Source organism: Pristiophorus japonicus, chromosome 20 (assembly GCF_044704955.1).
Source record: "Pristiophorus japonicus isolate sPriJap1 chromosome 20, sPriJap1.hap1, whole genome shotgun sequence".
Taxonomy (NCBI): Eukaryota; Metazoa; Chordata; class Chondrichthyes; family Pristiophoridae; genus Pristiophorus; species Pristiophorus japonicus.
This window is the reverse complement of record NC_091996.1, coordinates 5,437,005-5,452,928: the sequence shown is the minus strand read 5'-3', so window position 1 is coordinate 5,452,928 and position 15,924 is coordinate 5,437,005. Positions and strand designations below refer to the sequence as shown.

The window sequence follows — 15,924 nt, the reverse complement described above, 5'->3', positions numbered from 1 at the left end:
CCAAGAGTTTGATACCATTAAAATGAATGGTCATGGAACTGAAGGCTAGTGAAGAGCAAGGAGAGATCACTGTGTTCAGGAATGGAAAGGGGGAACACAACTCTGGGTACAAGCAGGGGACCAGGTCCCCAGCACATTCCTGAAATACCAGGAAGGACATTGGCTGAAGTGTTGGAGCCAGAATTGCAGAATGCATTCTACAAAACAGGTTTAAAAAAAAAAAATCTTGTGAGTCCCATTTCATGAATACCATTTGACTTTTCCAGTCACTCAGTATCTCTGATCAGCACCTTATTTCAGAGTGGGAAGATAGGAACAGGAGGCGACCATCGAGCAAGTTGTGGCATTCAATGAGATCATGGCTGGTCTACCCGCAGTTGCAGCCCGAACAGTTCTCCAGCAAGACCCCAAGTTCTGTCAGCCAGGGCTGTTCTTTATCCGGGTACGCCACTTGTCCAGTTTGCGACTGGGCAGTATGGAGTTTTCTTTAAATAAAAATAAAATGGATTTGAGACTGGTTTCCTTGTTGAAGTAGAGTCTCTGGGCTGGGATTTCCTTCATTGGTGCGGTTACTGCCGGAAGTATACTAGACCTCTCTCTCTCTCTCTCTCTCCTCTCTTTCTTTCTTCCCCCCCACTGCTGCACACCCACTCCCTCCCCCGCCCTCCTCGCCTCCCTCTCCAACACCCCACCCGCCATTGTTACGCTGCCGAGAACATGCCGGATTTTCCCTCGGTGCACACCCTCATTACGTTTTGGAGAACTTGATGCTCGAGGGTCTGAATGGCCTCCTCCTGTCCCTGTGTGCCTCTGAGTGAGTTCCAGGGCTGTCTGCTTTGCATGCGACACCAATGCAGCCCGTAAATGTGTCACATCAAGTCCCCGTCACACAAATAATCTTCCAAAGGGGCCACACTAAGAGTGATGACAATATAAATGGGGACTGGGGGTGAGGGAAGGGAAGGAATGTGTGACACGCAGAAGTTATATCAGCATCGATCTCTCTGCAGATCAAGAACACGGCAAAAAGGATGTTAAAGCAGGCGAGGGAAGGACAGAAGGATCGGAATAATCTGAACTAAGGCTTTTACCTGATAAACAGGCTCACGATGGGTATCCTCGGACATCCCCGATCTAGCTATTAAAGGGTCATCCATTTTACTGCTGTTCCACACCAACACTTCTCCATTGTACAGGCCACCTACATGGGGACAGCACATACATTACGGTACAAAGCAAATCTTTATTTTTTTCTCCCCAAAGTTCATTAATCCTAATTTACGCACAATTTAGAAAGTGTCCATCGACACCACTGTGTTAGCCAATGGTCAACCAAGGCTGGGAACTCAACATGCAGGGGTATTCAACATTCAGGAAGGATAGACAGAAAGGAAAAGGAGGTGGGGTAGCGCTGCTGGTTAAAGAAGAAATTAACGCAATAGTAAGGAAGGACATTAGCTCGGATGATGTGAAATCTGTATGGGTGGCACTGCAGAACACCAAAGGGCAGAAAACACGAGTGGGAGTTGTGTACAGACCACCAAACAGTAGTAGTTAGGTTGGGGACAGCATCAAACAAGAAATTAGGGATGCGTGCAATAAAGGTACTGCAGTCATCATGGGTGACTTTAATCTACATATAGATTGGGCTAACCAAACTGGTAGCAATACGGTGGAGGAAGATTTCCTGGAGTATATTAGGGATGTTTTTCTAGACCAATATGTCGAGGAACCAACCAGAGGGCTGGCCATCTAGACTGGGTGATGTGTCATGAGAAAGGACTAATTAGCAATCTTGTTGTGCGAAGCCCCTTGAGGAAGAGCAACCATAATATGGTAGAATTTTTTATTAAGATGAAGAGTGACACGGTTAATTCAGAGACTAGGGTCCTGAACTTAGGGAAAGGTAACTTCGATGGTATGAGACGTGAATTGGCTAGAATAGACTGGCGAATGATATTTGAAGGGTTAATGGTGGATAGGCAATGGTGGATAGACAATGGCAAACATTTAAAGATCACATGGATGAACTTCAACAATTGTACATCCCTGCCTGGAGTAAAAATAAAACGGGGAAGGTGGCTCAACCGTGGCTAACAAGGGAAATGAAGGATAGTGTTAAATCCAAGAAAGAGGCAGATAAATTGGCCAGAAAAAGCAGCAAACCTGAGGACTGGGAGAAATTTAGAATTCAGCAGAGGAGGACAAAGGGTTTAATTAGGAGGGGGAAAATAGAGAGTATGAGAGAAAGCTTGCTGGGAACATAAAAACTGACTGCAAAAGCTTCTATGGATATGTGAAGAGAAAAAGATTAGTGAAGACAAACATAGGTCCCTTGCAGTCAGATTCAGGTGAATTTATAATGGGGAACAAAGAAATGGCAGACCAGTTGAACAAATACTTTGGTTCTGTCTTCACGAAGGAAGACACAAATAACTTCCGTAAAATAGCTTTTACCGATATATAAAACGGAAGAGAGTGGCTAAAGTAAATGTTGGTCCCTTAGAAGATGAGAAGGGGGATTTAATAATGGGAAATGTGGAAATGGCTGAGACCGTAAACAATTATTTTGCTTCGGTCTTCACAGTGGAAGACACAAAAACCATGCCAAAAATTTCTGGTCACAGGAATGTGGGAAGGGAGGACCTTGAGGCAATCACCATCACTAGGGAGATAGTGCTGGACAGGCTAATGGGACTCAAGGTAGACAAGTCCCCTGGTCCTGATGAAATGCATCCCAGGGTATTAAAAGAGATGGCGGAAGTTATAGCAGATGCATTCGTTATAATCTACCAAAATTCTCTGGACTCTGGGGAGGTACCAGCGGATTGGAAAGCAGCTAATGTAACGCCTCTGTTTAAAAAAAAAAGAGGGCAGACAAAAGGCAGGTAACTATAGGCCGGTTAGTTTAACATCTGTAGTGGGGAAAATGCTTGAAGCTATCATTAAGGAAGAAATAGCGGGACATCTAGATAGGAATAGTGCAATTAAGCAGACGCAACATGGATTCATGAAGGGGAAATCATGTTTAACTAATTTACTGGAATTCTTTGAGGATGTAATGAGCATGGTGGATAGAGGTATACCGATGGATGTGGTGTATTTAGATTTCCAAAAGGCATTCGATAAGGTGCCACACAAAAGGTTACTGCAGAAGATAAAGGTACGCGGAGTCAGAGGAAATGTATTAGTATGGATCGCGAATTGGCTGGCTAACAGAAAGCAGAGAGTCGGGATAAATGGGTCCTTTTCGGGTTGGAAATCAGTGGTTAATGGTGTGCCACAGGGATCGGTGCTGGGACCACAACTGTTTATAATATACACAGATGAGCTGGAGGGATGGAGTACAAAAGCAGGGAGGTCCTGCTGCAACTGTACAAGGTATTGGTGAGGCCGCACCTGGAGTACTGCGTGCAGTTTTGGTCACCTTACTTAAGGAAGGATATACTAGCCTTGGAGGGGGTACAGAGACGATTCACTAGGCTGATTCCGGAGGTGAGGGGGTTACCTTATGATGATAGATTGAGCAGACTGGGTCTTTACTCGTTGGAGTTGAGAAGGATGAGGGATGATCTTATAGAAACATTCAAAATAATGAAAGGGATAGACAAGATAGAGGCAGAGAGGTTGTTTCCACTGGTCGGGTAGAGTAGAACTAGGGGGCACAGCCTCAAAATACGTGGGAGCCAATTTAAAACCGAGTTGAGAAGCAATTTCTTCTCCCAGAATCTGTGGAATTCTCTGCCCAAGGAAGCAGTTGAGGCTAGCTCATTGAATGTATTCAAATCACAGATAGATAGATTTTTAACCAATAAGGGAATTAAGGGTTATGGGGAGCGGGCGGGTAAGTGGAGCCGAGTCCACAGCCAGATCAGCCATGATCTTTTTGAATGGCCGAGCAGGCTCGAGGGGCTAGATGGCCTACTCCTGTTCCTAATTCTTATGTTCTTATAGACAGAGGGTCTAGAGAGGAGGAGGAACTGAAGGAAATCCTTATTAGGCGGGAAATTGATGGGATTGAAGGCCGTTAAATCCCCGGGGCCTGATAGTCTGCATCCCAGAGTACTTCAGGAAGTGGCCCTAGAAATAGTGGATGCATTGGTGATCATTTTTCAATAGTCTATCGACTCTGGATCAGTTCCTATGGACTGAAGGGTAGCTAATGTAACACCACTTTTTTAAAAAAAAAAGGAGGGAGAGAAAGCGGGTAATTATAGACCGGTTAGCCTGACATCAGTAGTGGGGAAAATGTTGGAATCAAGTATTAAAGATGAAATAGCAGCGCATTTGGAAAGCAGTGACAGGATCGGTCCAAGTCAGCATGGATTTATGAAAGGGAAATCATGCTTGACAAATCTTCTAGAATTTTTTGAGGATGTAACTACTAGAGTGGGGGACAAGAGAAAAACCAGTGGATGTGGTGTATTTGGACTTTCAAAAGGCTTTTGACAAGGTCCCACACGAGATTGGTGTACAAAATTAAAGCACATGGTATTGGGGGTAATGTACTGACGTGGATAAAGAACTGGTTGGCAGACAGGAAGCAGAGAGTCGGGATAAACGGGTCCTTTTCAGAATGGCAGGCAGTGACTTGTGGGGTGCCGCTGAGCTCAGTGCTGGGACCCCAGCTATTTACAATATCCATCATTGATTTAGATGAAGGAATTGAGTGTAATATCTCCGCTGGGTGGCGGTATGAGCTGTGAGGAGGATGCTAAGAGGCTGCAGGGTGATTTGGACAGGTTAGGTGAGTGGGCAAATGCATGGCAGATGCAGTATAATGTGGATAAATGTGAGGTTATCCACTTTGGTGGCAAAAACACGAAGGCAGAATATTATCTGAATCGCGGCAGATTAGGATAAGGCAGCTGTCATGGTACATCAGTCATTGAAAATTGGCATGCAGGTACAGCAGGCGGTGAAGAAGGCAAATGGTGTGTTCATAGCTAGAGGATTTGAGTATAGGAGCAGGGAGGTCTTACTGCAGTTGCATAGGGCCTTGGTGAGGCCTCAGCTGGAATACTGTGTTCAGTTTTGGTCTCCTAATCTGAGGAAAGACGTTCGTGCTATTGAGGGAGTCCAGCAAAGGTTCACCAGACTGATTCCCGGAATGGCAGGACTGACATATGACGAGAGACTGGATCGACTGGGCCTGTATTCACTGGAGTTTAGAAGGATGAGAGGGGATCTCATAGAAACATAAAATTCTGACGGGACTGGACAGGTTAGACGCAGGAAGAATGTTCCTGATGTTGGGGAAGTCCAAAACCAGGGGACATAGTCTAAGGGGTAAGCCATTTAGAACTGAGATGAGGAGAAACTTCTTCAATCAGAGTGGTGAACCTGTGGAATTCCCTGCCGCAGAGAGTTGATGCCAGTTCATTGGATATATTCAAGAGGGAGTTAGATATGGCCCTTACGGCTAAAGGGATCAAGGGGTATGGAGAGAAAGCAGGAAAGGGGTACTGAGGTGAATGATCAGCTGTGATCTTATTGAATAGTGGTGCAGGCCCGAGACCGGCACCTTTTTTCTATGCTTCTATGAGTTGGAGGCGAGCCAGGACTAACGGCAGGACTCACAGCTAGCAATTTTACATCAAATAATGTCTTTTTAAAAAGTATATTTATTCATGGGATGTGGGCGTCACTGGCAAGGCCGGCATTTATTGCCCATCCTTAATTGCCCTCGAGAAGGTGGTGGCGAGCTGCCTTCTTGAACCGCTGCAGTCCGTGTGGTGAAGATGCTCCCACAGTGCTGACTTTATTGTAGTGGGTTGTTACAACCGAGTGGCTTGCTAGGTCATTTCAGAGGGCAGTTAAGAACTAACCACATTGCTGTGGGTCTGGAGTCACATATAAGCCAGACCGGGAGAGGATGGCAGATTTCCTTATTTCCTTCCCTAAAAGGACATTAGTGAACCAGATAGATTTTTCAGACAATCCGGTAGTTTCATGGACACCATTACTGATATTTGTTTTTTCATTCCAGATTTATTTAATTAACTGAATTTAAATTCCCCAGCTGCCGTGGTGGGATTTGAACTCACGTCGCTGGGTCATTAGTCCAGGCCTCTGGATTACTAGTCCAGTAACATAACCACTACCCTACCGTACACCACAGCAAACAGAATAAATCTTGATTTAAGAAAAATAATAATTCTTGGGTGTCGCTAACAAGGCCAGCATTTATTGCCCATCTCTAATTGCCCTCGAGAAGGTGGCAGGCCTTCTTCTTGAACCGCTGCAGTCCGTGTGCTGAAGGTGCTCCCACAGTGCTGTTAGGGAGTTCCAGGATTTTGAAGACGAAGGAACGGCTGATATATTTCCAGGTCAGGGTGGTGAGTGACTTGGAGGGGAACGTGGAGGTGATGGTATTCCTGTGCACTTGCTGTTCTTGTCCTTCTAGGTGGTAGAGGTCGCAGGTTTAGAAGGTGCTGCCGAAGAAGCCTTGGTGAGTTGCCACAGTGCATTCTGTAGATTATGGTGGAGGGAGTGGATGTTTAGGCTAATGGGTGAGGTGCCAATCATGCAAACTGTTTAGTCCTGAATGTTGTCAAGCTTCATGAATGTTGATGCAGCTGCACTATTCCAGGCAAGTGGAGAATATTCCATCACACATGATCGTGTGCTTCTTAACCTTTTCGAACAGTCTTGTGAAGGAACATGAGGTGCCTGTGGTGTTTTCATTCCCAGGAATGGGAGGAGACTGATGGGCTGTGTGCATCATCACAGAGTGGGAGGATGCAGGCTCGCACCTGTCAATCTCTATAAGGCGAGTCCATGGTCTCAGCTGAGATATGGAGGGTTCAGTGTTCGCCCAAATGAAGGGTGGGAGGTGGGAGATACGAGAGAGGGGGAAAAATAACAACCAGCACTGCTCTAGTCCACTTCCGAGTGACCAGATACAGAAGACGCAGGCAGAGCACCAGAATGGATAGCATGTTGGGTCACTCCATCAAGTAATCGTGCAACATAGGTGGGCCTAAAGACACTGGTTAAGGCTTTGGATCAGATTGTTTAGCCATTAAAGCACTAGCCATGGCTCAGTGGGTAGCACTCACGCCTCTGAATCAGAAGGTTGTGGGTTCAAGTCCCACTCCTGAGACAAGAGCATATAATCCAGGCGAAGCTCCCAGTGCCAGTACTGAGGGAGTGCTGCACTGTCGCAGGTGCCATCTTTGAGATGAGAAAATATACTGACGTTCTTTCTTAGACGAATGTAAAATATCCCTTGGCACTATTCTGAAGAGCAGGGGAGTTCTCCCTGGTGTCCTGATCAATATTTATCTCTCAATCAACATTAAAAAAAACAGATGATCTGATCATTTATCTCATTGCTGTTGTGGGATTTTGCTGTGTGCAAATTGGCTGCTGCGTTTCCTACATTAAATTAGTGACGTCCTGAGGAAGTGAAAGGCGCTGTATAAATGCAAATCTTTGCCTCAGCCACAAGTAGTACGCAGTTGATTAATCTGCAGCCTTTGATGTACAAGATAAAATGATCTTTTCTCCCCCAAATGTATTGGAAACAAGACTGCGCTGTCTCCAACTCTTAAACATTCTCAGGGCAGAAAAAACAGTGAAGCTCCTCACCTCCCCCTCTCGCCCTCCCCCTGCTGCCCCCGACCCCCCTCACCTCCCCCTGCTGCCCTGCACCACCCTCTGCACCTCCCCCTGCCGCTCCCCAGCCCCCCTCGCCCTCCCCCTGCTGCTCCCCAGCCCCGCTCGCCTTCCTCTCCTCCCCCTGCTGTCTCCCCTCACCTTCCTCACTTCCCCTACTGCCCCCCCCCGCCCTCTTCACCTCCCCCTGCTGCACCCTCCTCACCTCCACCCCGCCTCGCAGTCTTCCTCCTACTCTCCAGTTTAAAAAAAAATTACATCAACAGCTTGATTTAGCGAGTCTTTTTTTCAATCTTGTTAGTGTCCTGCGATAGGTTTTGCAATAAAAAAATTGGAATGTTTTTATTTGGGAAATTCCAAATTTATCAGTTAACACAAAACACTTTGGACTTTTGTCGCATGTATCACTGATTTTCTGCGACTAGTATCCTCCAGTGGTAGTAATGAGGTACTGCAAGACCTTTAACTGAAATCACTGTTCAGGAATATAGAAAGACTTGCATTTATATAGCGCCTTTCACAACCATCAGACGTCTCAAATTGCGTTACAGCCAATGAAGTACTTTTGGAGTATAGTGCTACCCACTGAGCCACAGCTGGCAAAAGAAAAAATGTAAACTTCACTAATCTTGTAAACTGCACATGCTGCCAATGAAGGACCTTTTGAAGTGTAGTCACTGTTGTAATGTAGGAATTAAATCAACTAAAGTCATTGAAACCTCCACGTATTTAAACAGGACTGAAGGAACGAGTTAACTACATAAATATAATATATATTTTCATTTGCAGGTGAAGGCAATGTCAGCCGTGGCTCACTGGGTAGCACCCTCGCCTGAATCAGAAAGTTGTAGGTTCAAGTCTCAAAAAAAAAAGCACAAAAAATTCTAGGCTGATATTCCCAGTGCAAGACTGAGGGAACGCTGCACTGTCGGAGGTGCCGTCTTTCAGATGAGACGTTAAATCGAGGCCCCGTCTGCCTGCAAAAGATCCCATGACACTATTTCAAAGAAGAGCAGGGGAGTTCTCCCCCGTGTCCTGGGCCAATATTTATCCCTCAATCAACATCACAAAAAAAATTATCTGATCATTATCACATTGCTGTTTGTGGGAGCTTGCTGTGCACAAATTGGCTGCTGCGTTTCCCACATTACAACAGTGACTACACTTCAAAAGTATTTGTGACTGTAAAGCGTTTTGGGCCGTCCTGAAAGGCGCTATAGAAATGCAAGTCTTTCTTTCATTTACTGCATCTGACACCCGAGATTAGAAACTCAATGATGTCAGTGGTCCAATCTCATTTTCCATTCCCCCTACAGCGTGATGGACAGACACAGAGGTTTAAAATCAAAACCTAAATTCATACCAGCAATCAAAGAAGGTTCTACCGGGTGGAATGCCAGGCACATGACAGCACTAGCCACATCAATCACAGTATCTGGTCGCTTTGGGTTCAACCCTCTTCGATCCAGATTCCAGGTACACACAAAGGACTTCTCTGTGTTCCAGTCTCCATCCTCAAGCCTGCAATCAAATTTGATGAGACTCATTACTAATTATTGTGGGTGCGCGAATACAAACTTTCACAACAAAATTATAGAGTGCAAAATTGCTCAACAATTCAAACCTTATTCATCACATTTGATTGGCTTTAATTCACAAACTCTGCGACCTAATTAAGAAAAATGATCAACTGAATCACACATAATGTTATACAAGGGAGATTTTTATAGTATTATTGGTGCTCTCCATCGCCTCCTGTTTACTCTGCTTTGTTACTGATCTGCTGGTTACAGACAGTCTGGAAGCACACACGTTTGCAGACGACGCTTAAGTTGTGACGTCACCCAATTTCTCAACAGCAACATCACGAATGGGAATGTTACTTTTGTTACCTCTAGACTTGACGATTCCAACGCACTCCTGGCTTATGTATTCTACCCTATGTAAACTTCAGGTCAGCCAAAAATTGGCTGCCCATGACCTAACTCACACCAAGTCCCGCTCACCCATCAACCCGTGCTCGCTGACCTACATTGGTTTCCGGTTAAGCAACGCCTTGACTTCAAAATTCTCATATTTGTTTTCAAATCCCACCATGGCTGCCCCTCCCTATCTCTGTAATCACCTCCAGCCTCACAATCGCCCCCCCGCCGAGATGTCTGCGCTCCTCTAATTCTGCCCTCTTCAGCATCCCCGATTATAACTGCTCAACCATTGGTGGCCGTGCCTTCTGTTACCTAGGCCCTAAGCTCTAAAACTCCCTGCCTAAATCTCTCCGCCTCTCTATCCTCCTTGAAGACGCTCCTTAAAATTTACCTCTTTGACCAAGCTTTTGGTCACCTGCCCTAATTTCTCCTTATTTCTCGTGTCAAAGTTTTTGTCTTATAATAATTCTGTGAAGCAACTTGGGATGTTTTACTATGTTAAAGGTGCTATATAAATACAAAAAATACTTTGAGGGATCGAAGTGCACCCACTGTTAGGGCCAGGGGGGGCTTGAAGGAGAGATCTTATTGAATGGCGAAGCAGGCTCGAGGAGCCAAATGACCTACTCATGTTCCTATTTCTTATGTTCTTATGTATTCATGTCACTGGTCACTATCCTGCACCTGATGGCCTCCTTGCAGTAAGATGGCCGCCGTGTATGCTCCTTGCCCTACAAGTCCTCAAATCTGGCACCAATCTTATGGTTTACAGGACTGTAGTGATACCCGCCCTCCTATATGGCTCAGAGATGTGGACCATATACAGTAGACACCTCAAATCGCAGGAGAAAACAACCAACAATGTCTCCCCAAGATCCTGCAAATCCCCTGGGAGGATAGACGCACCAACATCAATGTTTTCAATCAGGCTAAATCCCCTCCATCGAAGCACTGACCACACTCGACCAGCTCCGTTGGGTGGGCCACATTGTCCACATGCCCGACACAAGACTCCCAAAGCAAATGCTTCTCTCGGAACTCCTCCATGGCAAGCGATCCCTAGGTGGGCAGAGGAAACGTTTCAAGGATACAGTCAAATCCTCCTTGATAAAGTGCAATATCCCCACCGACACCTGGGAGGCCCTGGCCAAAGACTGCCCTAAGTGGAGGAAGAGCATCCGGGAGGATGCTGAGCACCTCGCCGAGAGCATGCAGAAAGCAAGCGCGGGCAGCGGAAGGAGCGTGCAGCAAACCAGACCCCCTCACCCACCCTTTCTTTCAACAACTGTCTGTCCCACCTGTGACAGAGACTGTAATTCCCGTATTGGACTGTAGTCACCCGAGAACTCTCAGAGTGGAAGCAAGACTTCCTCGGTTTCAAGAGACGGCCTATGATGGTGATGATGATAAATACAAGTTATTGTTGTTGCAGCCACTATCCACAGTCCTCACTCGGAATATCAACTCCAGAGGAACGTCAGGATAACCCACAAGGAATAATTCTCCAGCAAACGTCTCTACTTCTTGGCTGCTTCAGCCCAGCAATTCCAAAGCAAAAAGCAACATGACAAGAGATATTGGTCCATACACCATGGATATCACACTGGCAATGATATAATATGATGCTTAAACAGAGTGGATTAAATAGATTGACTGAAGAAGAATAATACTATTGCCAGTGTAATTGACGTCTTTCAGATGCGACGTTAAACCGATGCCCCGTCTGCCCTCTCAGGTGGATGTAAAAGATCCCACGGCACTATTTCGAAGCAGAGCAGGGGAGTTATCCCCGGTGTCCTGGGGCCAATATTTATCCCTCAATCAACATAACAAAAACAGATTATTTGGTCATTATCACAGTGATGTGTGTGGGAGCTTGCTGTGCGCAAATTTGGCTGCTGCCTTTCCTACATTACAACAGTGACTACACTCCAAAAGTACTTCATTGGTTGTAAAGCGCTTTGAGATGTCCATTTTTTAGTGAAAGGTGCTATATAAATCCAAGTCTTTCTTTTAAGATAGAATACTTTGAGTTTCAGAATGATCTCTTACTATTTAAAGCTGATCCACTATTTTCTTCAAAAAAAATTATTAAAAAATACATAAGAAAGCACCTGTCCTTTTAGATATTTTTATCTCGTTAACTTGCAACTAGCACTGAACGAAAGAACAAACTCGTAGCCATATAATGCCTTTTGTACCCTTAGGGCACCCCAAAGTGCTTCACAGCCAACAAATTACTCTTGAAGTGCAGTCACTATTGTAACGGAGGCAAACACAGAAGCTAATTTGTGCACCGCAACAAGATAAATGACCAGCTAATCTTTTAATGATGTTGGTTGAAGCCCATATGTTGGCCAGGACACTGGGAGCACCCACTGCTCTTCTTCAAATAGTGCAATGGAATCTTTTACACCCACTTGAACAGGCAGGCATTTTAATGTCTCATCTGACAACACTGGACTAGAGTGTCAGCCTGGATTACGTTCTCAGACTCTTCAGGGGATCTTAAGCCCACAACCATCAGGGTCAGAACTGATCCACTGGGAATGAAACGGATTGCGCAGCAAGAAGGCAGTTGTGCACTGTTAGTCTGTCCTCGATGCCACTGACCAACAAACAGCAAATGAGCAAACCATTATATCTCAACAATACGGTGCAAGGAACAAGTCGTGCATCCTTCTGCACGGCACTATTTGAAGAGCAGGGTGTTTCCCCCATCATCACTCCCTCAACCAACACCAAAAAGAGATTATAAACAGGTTATTTGTCTCATTGCTATTCGCACGGTGCCAATTGGTTGCTGAGTTTTCCTGCAAAACAAGTGACTACATTTCAAAAGTAATTTGCTGGTTGTGAACTAGCAAATGATAAATTTGAGACTAATATCAGGAGGTTCTTCTTCACACAGCGATCAAAATATGGTAGAGACCCAGACAGGATAGTGCAGGCAAAAGCTATGGAACTCCAAGAAACAATTGGATGATACAAATCATCATAGGCAGTTCCTCGGGATCGAGGAAGACTTGCTTCCACTCTTAGCAGGAGTTCTTAGGTGGCTGTACAGTCCAATATGAGAACCACAGTTTCTGTCACAGGTGGGACAGATAGTCGTTGAGGGAAAGGGTCGGCAGGGAGCCTGGTTTGCCGCACGCTCCTTCCGCTTGGTTTCTGCATGCTCTCGGTGACGATACTCGAGGAGCTCAGCGCCCTCCCAAATGCACTTCCTCCACTTAGGTCCACTTGGTCTATGGCCAAGGACTCCCAGGTGTCGGTGGGGATGTCGCACTTTATCAGGGAGGCTTTGAGGGTGTCCTTGTAACATTTCCTCTGCCCGCCTTTGGCTCGTTTGCCGTGGACAAGTTCCGAGTAGAGCGCTTGTTTTGGGAGTCTAGTGTCAAGCATGTGAACTATGTGGCCTGCCCAGCGGAGCTGATCAAGTGTGGTCAGTACTTCAATGCTGGGAATGTTGGCCTGGACGAGGACGCTAATGTTGGTGTGTCTGTCCTCCCAGGGGATTTGCAGGATCTTGCGGAGACATCATTGGTGGTATTTATCCAGCGACTTGAGGTGTGTCTACTGTACATGGTCCACGTCTCTGAGTCATACAGGAGGACGGGTATTACTTCGGCCCTGTAGAACCATGAGCTTGGTGACAGTTTTGAGGGACTGAGCTTGGTGACAGTTTTGAGGGACTGATCTTCAAACACTCTTTTCCTCAGGCGGCCGAAGGCTGCACTGACGCACTGGAGGCGGTGTTGGATCTCATCAGCAATGCCTGCTCTTGTTGATAGGAGGTTCCCGAGATAGGGGAAGTGGTCCTTGTTGCCCAGTGCCACGCCATGGATCTTGATGTCTGGGGGGGCAGTGCTGTGCAGCGAGGACAGGCTGGTGTAGGACCTTTGTCTTACTGATGTTTAGCGCAAGGCCCATGCTTTCATACACCTCGGTAAATACGTCGACTATGTCCTGGAGTTCAGCCTCTATGTGTGCACAGACGCAGGCGTCGTCCGCGTACTGTAGTTCAACGACAGAGGTTGGGGTGGTCTTGGACCTGGGATGGAGATGGCGAAGGTTGAACAGCTTCCCACTGGTTCTGTGGTTTAGCTCCACTCCAGCGGGGAGCTTGTCAACTGTGAGGTGGAGCGTGGCAGCGAGGAAGATTGAGAAGAGGGTTGGGGCGATGACGCAGCCCTGCTTGACCCCGGTCCAGACATGAATTCGGTCTGTGATGGATCTGTTGGTAAGGACCACTGCTTGCATGTCGTTGTGGAGCAGGCAGAGTATGGTGACGTACTTTTGGGGGCATCCGAAACAGCGGACGCTCCATAGACCCTCGCGGTTGACAGTGTCAAAGGTCTTTTTAAGGTTGAAGGCAGCCATGTATAAGGGCTGGCGCTGATGGCTGCATTTTTCCTGCAGCTGTCGCGCTGCAAAAATCATGTTCATTGTGCCCCGGAGGGTCGAAATCCGCACTGCGACTCTGGAAGGTGCTCCTCGGCCACGGGGAGAAGACGATTGAGGAGGACTCTAGCAAAGACTTTCCCAGTAGTTGATAGCAGGGAGATTCCTCTGTAGTTGCTGCAGTCGGACTTGTCCCCTTTTTTAAAGATGTCACGAAGCTACTGGCGATGATGCAAATAGGGTGCGTCTGGATGGATGAATTAAGATGTGCCAAATGGCCTCCCACATTCAGTAATTCTCCTGTGATAGCAAAGTCCCAGAGATAATTTATCGCACTGTGTGCAAAACTGGGTGAAAGTATCACCCACATAACAAGTGACTACACATCAGAAATAATTTCTAGGTTGTGAAGTGCTTTGGGAAGTACTGATAAGGCGAGATATACATGTAATATTTGTGTTTTTTTGTTTTAAGACATCCTATATTCTAATAACCCTTTGTCTAAAAATAATTCTTCTAGTTCTTTGTTGATACAGATAACAAAAATATCCGTGTTTGTTACCCATTAAGTGATTCCAACAAGGCAATTCAGAGAAGTTCAGGTCAATATATAACTGATTGAAGCATAATTCAAATTTATAAATCCCATTCGCTTTAGTAATACAGTATCACAATCTTTCATTCTTTTGGTCATTTGTAATCTCTATCATGAAAAAAAGTGTACACGGTAATGTGACGCGACAGAAATCTCATGACTCCCAGTGCCCACTGCACTTTACTTCTCTCAAAGCCACTCCAGGAAACAGTATTATCAACACACATCGGAACTGGGCTCAAAATCCAAATTAAATAATCCGATGGAAAATTTAGACAAGTACACAACAGCACAACATTTTGTACAAACGATAACAGTAAATGACTTGATCTTTTAAAACTATATACTCTGCTCCAGACGGCAGTGAATGCAGCGAGAGTCTCAAGTTCCCTCTTGATGCAGTCCCACCCACGATCATCCTGGTTCCCGCACATTTTGTGATTCTCTCTCTCTCTCTCTCTCTCCCCCTCCCTCTCCTCCCAGATCACAGGATTAAATGATCCACTAGCCTTTGAGCAACCTGGAATGTCTTAACATTTCCTCAGACATAAAGGGCCCAAGTTTCGGGCTGCGCTTAGAACGGCGCAGCCCCGTCCTGGACGCCCGTTTTTCGCGCCACAAAGTGTGCCTAAAAAAAACCTTACTGATTCTCCGGCTCCCTGCAGGTCGTTTGCAGCTCGGCGCGGTGCAGCACGAGCTGTGGGGGGCGGAGCTAGGTCCCTGCGCTGAAAACAGTGCCGGGACCTCTGCACATGCGCGCGACAGTGGGCGCGCATGTGCAGTAGCTCCAGGCGCCCAAAACTGTGTGGGAGGGGCCCGAAGCATGCAGCCCCTAGCCCTGGCCGAATGCATAAGGCTGCCTCCCATGCTCAGCTCCTGCTTCCTCCCGACCCAACTCAACTTCCGCTCTTTCTCTCTCCTCCCCCCCCTCCCGGACCCGACCCGACCCCCCCACATGCCCCTGGACCGGACCCGAACCCCCCCCGCCCTCTCTCCCCCTCCCCTCGCTGTCAGAAACACAGACACTGACAGACAGAGAGTGAGAAACACACACAGACAGACAGAGTGATAGAGACACTGACAGAAACACACTGGGGGGGGGGGGGATCCCAGCACGCTGTTGGAGGGCTCCCGGTGCTGCAGTCGAAAAGTAGAAAATGTTTTATTTATTGATTTTTTTTTAAATTATTTCTTATTAATTTTTTTTGATTGATTTATTGATGTTTTTATCATTTATTATTGATGATGGTTCTTTATTTGTCAAATTCCCTTTAAACCCCCCCCCCCCCATTCCCTACGCCTGATTTGTAACCCACGCCTGATTTTCTAAAGTGTAGACAAGGTTTTTTCGAACGTACAAAAATCTTCACTTACTCCATT

The 15,924-nt window shown here is 46.3% G+C and overlaps 1 protein-coding gene across 1 annotated transcript in view; it reads right to left on the bottom strand.

Annotated features, from left to right (window-relative positions):
* Window positions 1-15,924, bottom strand: part of dync2i2 (dynein 2 intermediate chain 2) — a 70,293-nt gene that overhangs the window by 18,324 nt on the left and 36,045 nt on the right. Inside the window, exons 3-4 of the mRNA XM_070863682.1 lie at window positions 8,984-9,141; window positions 1,092-1,201 (exon numbers count right to left, since the gene is read on the bottom strand). Of these exons, the coding sequence (XP_070719783.1) occupies window positions 1,092-1,201; window positions 8,984-9,141 (268 nt within the window). The remainder of the gene's footprint in view (window positions 1-1,091; window positions 1,202-8,983; window positions 9,142-15,924) is intronic.